Here is a 9,997-nt window from a genome sequence, read left to right as displayed (position 1 = left end):
TTTTTTTTGTAATTTAACTGAAAACTGAAACTTTTCTTTAAGGGAAGTGGAACGAAATAGTTACTTCAATTAAGTAAAATTTTTATGTAAAATTGCTTTTGAAATCAAAATTATTATTGGGGGCACTTGTTGAAAATTAATTACAATAAATAAACTTTACATTATCCGATGATTATCTTAAGTAACAGTATACCTCATTCAGCATCTTGACCAGTGTTGCCGATAGACTACATCACACAACCGCACTGGGCTGCTACTACTGACCGACTGCTCTGCATGACGACCACTAGCGCACTCCACGACGACTACTACTGTACTGCTGGACGCAACTGAACAGAGCTACTGCTCGCAACGACTACTGACAGAGTACTGCACGACGACTACCGACCGACTGCCTTGCACAACGACTACTAGCGTACTGCTCTACATGACGACAACTAGCGAACTCCACAACGACTACTGACAGAGTACTGCTCGCAACTGTACTGCACGACTACTACTCACAGACTGCTCGCAACGCTCGCGCGGTCAAGCGCATACTAACTACGATAATAGGCTCTCTGGTCAAAGATTTTAACGTGCCTCACCATCGCTGCTACGTTACATACGTGTTTCATGGGGATTTTCGCTTTGTTATACGCAGTAGGTTACACTTACTAATATTGAGAGATAACTGACAGTCATTACACCAGGCACTTATTTTCTGCAAGTTCTCAGTTATTTGTTCACAACCTTCGTGTAATACTACTTTCCTGTAGAGGACAGCATCATCGGCAAACAGTGTAATGCCGCTGTCAGTACCATCTACCAGATAGTTTATGTAAATCATAAAAATCAGCGGACCTATTACGCTGCCCTGGGGCACACCTGAAGTTACGCTTCTTTCTATTGAAGTCTCCCCATTCAGGACGACATACTGCTCTCTGTCTGTTAGAAAACTTTCTATCCAACCGCATATGTCATACGATAGACCGTAAGCGCGTACTTTTTGGAGCAAGCGACAGTGCGGAACTGAGTCGAACGCCTTTCCAAAGTCGAGGAATATGGCATCAACCTGGGTGCCGGTATCTAGAGCCTGTTGTATATCATGAACAAAGAGGGCCAAGTGTGTCTCGCATGACCGCTGTTTCCTGAAACCGCGCTGGTTTCTGCAAATGAGCTTCTCAGAGTCTAGAAATGTCATTATGTCTGAACACAAAATATGTTCCTTGATTCTACAATAAATCGATGTCAGTGAAATTTGCCCGCTAATTATGTGCATCCGATTTTCTACCCCTTTTATAGATTGTTATGATCTGGGCCTTCTTCCAGTCCCGTGGAACTTTCCGCTGTTCCAATGATCTGTGGTAGATGATGGATAAGACTGGTGCTATATTTGTAGCATAGTCGACATAAATTCTTACTGGGATACCGTCTGGGCTAGATGCATTCCTGGCGTCCAAGGATCTTAACTGTTTTACAATCTCAGATACACTGAACACTATGTCAGCTATCCTTGCTTTTATTCGATAATTGCAAGGGGGAATTGTACTGCAGTCCTCTACAGTAAACTAGTTTTTGAAAGCTAGGTTTAGAATTTCGGCCTGCTGTTTATCATCATCCATTACATTACCCGTACTGTCAGCAAGAAAAGGTATTGAATTATTTGTAGCGTTCATCGATTTTACGTACGACCAAAATTTTTTGGGGTTATTTTTAAAATGTGCAGATAGAATTCGTAAAAAGAATCTCTCATTGACGTTTTGACAGCTGCTTTCATTTTGCATAATTTCTGTTTGTCAGCGAGGCAGTGACTACGTTTAAAACGACGGTGCAAAATTCTCTGCTTTCTCAGTAACTTCCTAATGTGTTTGTTGAACCAAGGTGGATCCATCCCCTCCCCTATATTTTTGCTAGGCACATATTTTTCTAGCACGTGGTGGAAAATACCTTTAAATTCCAAGAGATGCTCACTATCTTTGTGTCCCGCGGTGAATGCTTGGAGCTGACAATCAAGATATTCATTAATGACACTTCTATTTGCTTTCCCAAACAAGAAAACTCTACGCTGTTGCTTTGGTTTTTTTGCAATTTCCACTGACATAGAAGCCACAACGACATTATGGTCGCTAATATCTTCTTCTAGATTAACTTCCTCAAAAAGGTCAAGTCTGTTTGTCGCCAAGATATCTAATATGTTCCCATCTCGAGTTGGTTAAATTGCTCAAGGTTGTATGTTGAGAGCGCTCCTAGAATAACTTGACACGAGTCTTTGCTTCTGCCCCTGTGATAAACGTGTAATTGTCCCAGTCAATGGACACCTGATTAAAGTCTCCGCCTATAACTAATGGATAATTTGTATATTGATTTCCTATATACTCAAGACTTTCCCTGAAACGGTCTGCGACGTTTGTTGCGGATGCTGGTGGCCTATGTAAACATCCTAATACAATGGTCAGTTTTCCTTCCGTCATTTAGTATATGCAAAGTCCATCACCATCTCCACACGCCACGTTGGACAGAGCTGAACACAGCAGCTTAAAAGAAGAAACACGATCTACTTAGACTAAGTGCATGTTCTCGCATTGCACTGCGCAATGTTTTCTTCCATTTTAGCTTGGTTACTGCTGCGCTGCATATTTTATGTTCATCTCTTCAAGCAGTAACGATTTTCCGTTGCCAGAGGTCAGCCACATGAAATCTGTTAGGGCCAGTTTTACATTACAGTCACGTCACAGTTGTGTCATTCGCGGCCCGCCCGACTGGCCGTGCGGTCTAACGCTTCCCGGGTAGGAAGGCGTGCCGGTCCCCGGTACGAATCCACCCGGCGAATTAGTGTCGAGGTCCGGTGTGCCGGCCAGTCTGTGGGTGGTTTTTAGGCGGTTTTCCATCTGCCTCGGCGAATGCGGGCTGGTTCCCCTTATTCCACCTCAGCTACACTCTCGGCGACTGCTGCGCAAACACCATTTCTACGTTTGCGAACACCAAAATTACTCTACTCCACAAACATTTGGAGTTACACACTCCTCCGGTATGAGACGTCACCGGGGGGGAGGGGGGGGGCACGGTTCGGTGAGGGGCGGCGGTGGGGTGGGTGGACTGCTGTGGCTTGTTGCCGGGGGGGGGGGGGGGGAGAGGGGGGGCACGGTTCGGTGAGGGGCGGCGGTGGGGTGGGTGGACTGCTGTGGTCTGTTGTGGGGTTGTGAACCACTGAGGGCTACGGCAGGACGAAGCCTCTCCGTCGTTAGTCGTTTCTTCTAGGTCCCCGTTTTAATACAATACATTAGGTCGTTTCCAGTCAACTTTCGTTTTCAAAATTCATTACCAGTTCTATTTAGGTAAAGTTCATTTCAGATGTTATCTCATATTCAGTCTTATTCTCACAGTGCAGTGTTATAGTTGCATGTGTATCATTTAGTGTTTGGAAGTTTGTTTAGTCAGATTGTGTACGTGAAGTCACATGGAATTTTTAGAGAATTTGATTATCTTTTCTTTCAAAATTCTTTGAGTAAATCTATGTAGCATTTCTTTATTATGTTAGCTTTGTGTGTTGGCACTACAAGTCAAATACTGTGACATCATGCAAGGTAGCACTGTGACAATAGGGCTGCTTATATAGTTTTCAGTTTTAGATTTGTAATTTAATTGGTTGAAGTTAACAAACATACAGTTATACAATTTCAGTTTTGGCGACTCATTTACCAGGTAGCGTTTCCGTAACTACACGACTTACCGTTGCACATGATTACTACACAGAGGCACGAGTTATACGAGTTATAAGGAATAGCAATTCAGTTTACATCAGTTTCAGTTCAAAAGATTAAACATTGAAAAGTTCAGCGTACACCAGACAAGAAGCTCTCAGATGACCGCATAGTAAATAATGTAGCACAGGTAGATCTACAGATCACACAGTATACGAGTAACTCTGTTAGGTTTTATATTTACAACATCATGGAATGGTTCACACTTTCTAAAGGAAGTAATCGACTACTTACTTTTGATATACCTTGAAGACAGTCATAAAGTGTCAGAAATCGAATGTTTTGTAACGTAAAACTACAACTTTGAAAAAACTGCTGTGCTTTCGTGGGACTTGAGGATGCATACTATAGCAAGTTGTATACTAACGTCACCATAGCCAGTCAAAGCCTGGTTTTGAAAGTGGAGAAGTAACGCACCGTAGTTTGTTTTTAAAGACTCTGTGTGTGGCTACGCGTCAGTAGTACCCAGCATAGGCGTTATCTGGGATGACACCTTCGACAGGTGAAGAAATTGAGAAACTCAAAGACGTACAACGAAGAGAAGTATTTTTTTTCTTTTTTTAATTGCGAACTTCAACTTTACCCAAACAGGGCAGCTACGGTGGAGAAGTCGTGCTACGATGCTGTGTAGGAGTAGAACACCAGTATAGCAGTTACGAAGGCCGACACTTCCCCATATTAGGAGTGGCCTGTTTGTGTCCTGTGAAGTTCACTACCGCAGATGTAACCCAACAGCAGATTCAGAGCCTTTGCCGACGTTACAGCATTGAAGACGATACAGACTGAAAAAGATGTTCAGATAGTAGAGAAGAATGTTAGTGAATTTACAGTGAATGCTGACCTCAAGACTAAGCTACTGGCTGAAACGTCAGATGTCAAGGCATGGAGACTATACACGGCTTACGGCATCTGGAGAAGAACAGGTAAGCTACAGGCTAACAAGGGAGTGAAATACTGGTCGTGGACACTGTAAATACTATGAAGTCTTGCAAAGACAAAAAAATGGAAAGAAGTATATAATGAGAAATGCCAAATTGTGAAAATCAGAAAGTCAACATTACATGCAAGAGTCGATCCCCCTGAGGAAGAGTGTCTATATCAGTTGGACTATGGAAAAAAAGCTAAAGTCTAGACATAAGGATCGTGATACGGTGTGTATGGGAGCGTAGAATCAATTTCAAACGTGGTACTGATGAGAAGATTGACATGTGGGGGGCACATCGTGACGTAGGGCGATAACGTTTTAACCAACAAGAAACGTATTAGTGCACGCGTAACAGAGAACAAGCGGACGGAAGAAATCAGGTAGGTATGTAAGGAAGGCGAAGAAACATACGCAGCAGGTAGGGTAGGTTGGTTGGTTGGTTGTTTGGGGGAAGAGACCAAACAGCGAGGTTATCGGTCTCATAGGGTTAGGGAAGGATGGGGAAGGAAGTCGGCCGTGCCCTTTCAAAGGAACCATCCCGGCATTTGCCTGGAGCGATTTAGGGAAATCACGGAAAACCTAAATCAGGATGGTCGGACGCGGGATTGAACCGTCGTCCTTCCGAATGCGAGTCCAGTGTGCTAACCACTGCGCCACCTCGCTCGGTAGTAAATAAGCAGTACTGAAGAAAATATATCAACAGCTTAAAAAGTTCTTGGTTTGACCGGAATTTCAAGGAACATTACGGCCTCGAGTCGTAAAAAATGCCATAGATGGGCAGTGACAAAGATTTCTCAATACTCAACTCATTTCTCGTCGACTGATTATTTTCGCATGTAACGCACTTCATTTTACTTCTTCTGTGTATGAAAATCAACGGTTCGGTTGTCTAGCTATGGTAACCGGGGGGTTGTGTACTATTTCCTCGTAACTGTGTCGATTTTTCCATCCTAAATCTCCAGTATTTCACAAGTTAGCAACCAAATTAGAATTTGCGGGTATTCGTAGCAGATTTCCTCGGTATTAGTAGTGGTGTGTAATACTTTCTATTTCTCACTCTCTTTTCTTTTATCTGGCATCAGCCTCCTGACTAGTGAGAATTTCTTCAGCTCAGAGTAATTTCTCAGTTGCTGAATGTATTGTTACATTTATTGTAAACTCTATTTTTTTCCTTTACAGTTTCTGTCTTAAACGACTTCCCCTAATCCGTAGGCCGTTATTCACTGTTGTCAACTAACGTATCATCCGGATTCCTTCTTCTGATTAACTCCGTCTGCATAATCACTTCGCAGACAGTTCTCACTACTTCTCAGCACCTTTCTGTAACGCCATATCTCAAACTCTTTGATCCTCTTTTTTCCCGACTTTCCCACAGTTCATGTTTGAACCACGCTGTTCTCTAGACGTATGAGGTGTGGCAATAAAGAAATCGGATTGGTTGCTGCGTGCATTTCCGGCTTCGTCAGTGACAAAGGGAAAAGGGGGGGAATGACCATGACACTCTCATTGATACACATACAAAATTCCACACTGCTCTGCTAGTCAGGCTGGCTGTGAGCTTTCTTAGAAACGGGGCGTGTGTCTGAGCTCCGTGGGATTTGTGCTACGCCCTACAATGGAACAACGCATCAACATCACATTCCTCACAAAACTTGGAAAATACACCTCCGAAACTTACGATTTGTTGAAACAAATTTATGGTGATGTGTCTATCTCGTACGCAAGTTTTTGAGTGGGTTTAGAGGTTCCAGGACGATAGGGAAGACGTCGAAGACGATTCACTTCGAAAACTGAAGAGGATGTGGAGAAGGTCAGTCTAATGTTTGAGAAGACTGTGGCCTGAGCTTTCGAGCAATTTCAGAACTTGCCTGCACCAATAAAGAAAGCATTAGGTAGATTTTACACGGTGATCCGGGCATGACAAAAGTTTGTGGTGAAGTGGTGCCAAGAATCCTCACAAACGAACAAAAGCAACATCGAGTGGACTGGTGTGTTGACACTGTTGAAAACATTGAAAATGACCCTTATTACCTGAGCAAAACAATTACGTGTGATGAAACATGTATATTCCAATACGATCCAGAGACTAAGCGACAATGCGTGCACTGGAAGGGTCCTCAGTTCCCTACGAAGAAGAAAACGAGCATGAGTAAATCAAAATTCAAAGCAAGGATGATTGTTTCCTTCGATATCCTAGGAGATATCTACTTTGATTGGGTGCCTGAAGGTCAGACTGTCAACCAAGATTATTATGCAACTTTCTGAAGTCCCTCCGTGAACGTATGCGACGAAGGAGACCAGATCTGTAGAGAAATCGCTCATGCATTCTTCATCAGAACGCGCCGCCCCGTAACGCAATGTCTGTGAAGAGGTCTTCGGCGAAAAATAACTTTCCAGTGATGGAACATCCACTGTGCTCGCCTGACCTGGCACCATGCGACTTCTTTCTCTTCCCAAAAACGAAGTCTGTACTCAAAGGAACCAGGTTCGAATCCGTGGACGCAGCGAAGGAAAAAGCGACGAGCCTCCTCAATAGCATAACAGAAAAAGACTCGCAGCACTGCTTTCAACAGTTCGCATGGAGCGGTGCAGGGATCAGGAGAGGGGACTATATTGCAGGTGACGACATTACAGTTGTCTAAGTAAATAAAGAGTAGGAGTCTGGTTTCTTTGTAACCACACATCGAACATTTCTCTCTCAATTAAAGGCTTATGTTTGATACTAGTACACGTTATTTCACGAGATATGCCCTCTTTTCCAATACTAGTCACCTTATATCCTCCTTGCTTCCGTCTGCCATTCATATCTTGCATCCAAGGTAACAGAACTCCTTCATCTGCTATATAGTGACGAATTTCTTAATGTTTAGTTTATCGTTAGTCTTATTTTTGCTGCTAATCAATACTCTCGTCTATATTTTTTAACTCTCAGTCCATATTCTGTGCTCAGAAGTCTTTTAACTCTTCTTCACTCTGAACAAGGCAGTAATATCATCAGCGAATCCTGTCATAAATGTTCTTCTATTCAGAATATAAATCCCACTAGTCGTGTTTTATTTTATTTTCGTTGCTGTCTTTCGGTATACAGGTTGAACAGTAGTCGAGATAAATTGTATCTGTACCTTTAGGCAATTTAAATTTGAGCACACTCTCTTCGTCTTCCATTCTTATGTACTTGAATGTACTGTAGAGTTCCTCCCTTTCCTTATAGCGTTATACCAGTTCCCTGAGGATCTCAAATACTCTGCACAATTTTACATCGTAGAACACTTCTCTAAATAAATCCTAACAACATGCCTTGATTCTTGTTTAATTTAATTTGATTTATTTTTATTTTATTTTATTGCTTCGATTTTCAGGCGTAATGCCAGAACTTTTCTTCTAGCATCTTTACCGTTTTTGAAATTCATTACCTCGTTTCAGATTCACTTTCTGCCTTACATGCTTTACGACAAGGTAGACACAAAGGAAGAAACATCGTAGGTGCAATACAGTCGTCACAAAACTCTTCATGCTTTTTTGAGAAGTGTAATTTAATAAATATGAATCTTATTGGTGTTTTGAACATTGTGTATTCTAGAGCCAACTCAAGACAGCACAGTGCCCGTTTTGTTCGAGAAGAAAAATTACTTTCATAAAAATGTAATAACTGCCCCAAATCAGGATAAATAGGTCTAACAGATAGATGATATTCCTGAAAATTTTACAAAGGTTCGCGAAAGGGAGCGGCAAAAAAAGGCACGCACTGCATAACGTGTTACATTTCTTGTTATTCTCGTGTAGTATATGATGTCACCATTAACGAACGGTTGTGTTTGTATTTTAAATTTCCATAGCCCTGCAATTCCGAGCGATTTACGTTTGCTCGCGAAGGACGGTGATACGGTGATAAGAATTTCTCTACTCTCTAACGATGCTGGTGCACTGTAAGTTCTTAAGCATCTGTGAGCAGTATCGATATTTCCTCTAAGGCCCGACGTGGAGCAGCGTCTGCAGGGGATTTGCCAGTTGTTTACGTAACGAACCCCTGGCCAAACAGGACACTCGCAACTCCAACCCCCTTGCTGCTGAGTGGTCGGTAAGTGTTGTTAAGCTATAATTAAATCAGTGTAGTTCATAGAACAAATTAAAAACTACGGGTTTATTTATACTCGCAATACGTTTAATTCTGAGGATATTGTTTATATAATGATGAATTTGCTACGAAAAAGAACTGTGACTTATTACTGATCACGGTACTGAATTAAATGCGAAGAAGGGTTATATATTCGTTAAATAAGCTGTCACAGTTCTGGTCATTACGTGAACTTTCGTTCAGACAAGCGATCTTAGTCGGGGTTTAAGTGGTGTAGCACAAAGAGCCAGTATTATATGAATGGAGGGAGTAACGATGTTCGTCAGTACACACCTGTCAACCTGTAACATGTACCGGTTGAGAGAGTGTCGTACTGTTGTTTTAACTCTTCAGTCCCGTTTTTTTCATTTTAGTCTTTTCTATGTTATGCTGTTCTACATTTCTTTGATAAATTTTGTTCAGTGACGCGAGGCTGAATTTATCTGTATGTTTACAAAAGCATATTCAGTAACTCTACCAAGCAACAGATAGAATGTTTTTAGATGTCTTGTAGATTCTACTCAGGTATGGCGTCCAAAATTGTATAGTTTGCAAGTGGTGTGTGAAAAGTCGGTTACAGGATCGTTGCAATTAAACGAGCTAATACAAGCAACACAGTTCTGTGAAATTTTCGCGCTTTATGAACATAATACAAAAACGTTTGTCATCAAAGTTGCTGCTGTGATTCCTGAAAAAACTTGCGATATTATGAAACTGGACTAACGCTGACGTAAGCGAAAGTAGTATTGTCTCACCAGAAATGGAAAAAGTTTGTGGATTGCTTCGCAAAATTCTTGATAGTGTCTATTACGGTCGTAATTCTGTTGTGCAATTGGAAAATTTTCTCACCTCATCTAACTTCCTTAAGATTCGAAATCACTCGGGAGTCTTACATAATAGGTGGCTTGCGCTTGTTGCTGTGAGCATAATGTTACTTACGCAATTAAGTGGCGACATTAAGAAGTCAAATATCACTAAAACATTAAGGAAACTACCGGTAACGAATCATATTCCATTACATAAAAATGTTCCAATCATTGTAGCCAATGAAATGGCAAGGAAGATATATAATACTAGGCCCTACCTTTTTTATAGGTAGGCAATGGATTTTACCCTATCCGATGTCCAAGAATCTAAACGTTAATTAAATCCCGCCGAAAAGTGGTACAGCTACACAACATAGTTCGGTTTATTTTTTAGAAGCAGGGGGTGTAA

The 9,997-nt window shown here is 41.7% G+C and overlaps 1 protein-coding gene across 1 annotated transcript in view; it reads left to right on the top strand.

Annotated features, from left to right (window-relative positions):
* Positions 1-4,625: 4,625 nt before the first annotated feature.
* Positions 4,626-9,997, top strand: part of LOC126474202 (facilitated trehalose transporter Tret1-2 homolog) — a 104,325-nt gene continuing 98,953 nt past the window's right edge. The window contains exon 1 of the mRNA XM_050101665.1: positions 4,626-4,666. Coding sequence (XP_049957622.1) covers positions 4,626-4,666 — 41 coding nt within the window. The remainder of the gene's footprint in view (positions 4,667-9,997) is intronic.

The sequence above is a fragment of the Schistocerca serialis genome, chromosome 4 (assembly GCF_023864345.2).
Source record: "Schistocerca serialis cubense isolate TAMUIC-IGC-003099 chromosome 4, iqSchSeri2.2, whole genome shotgun sequence".
Taxonomy (NCBI): Eukaryota; Metazoa; Arthropoda; class Insecta; order Orthoptera; family Acrididae; genus Schistocerca; species Schistocerca serialis.
This window is presented reverse-complemented; position numbering and strand designations above follow the sequence as displayed.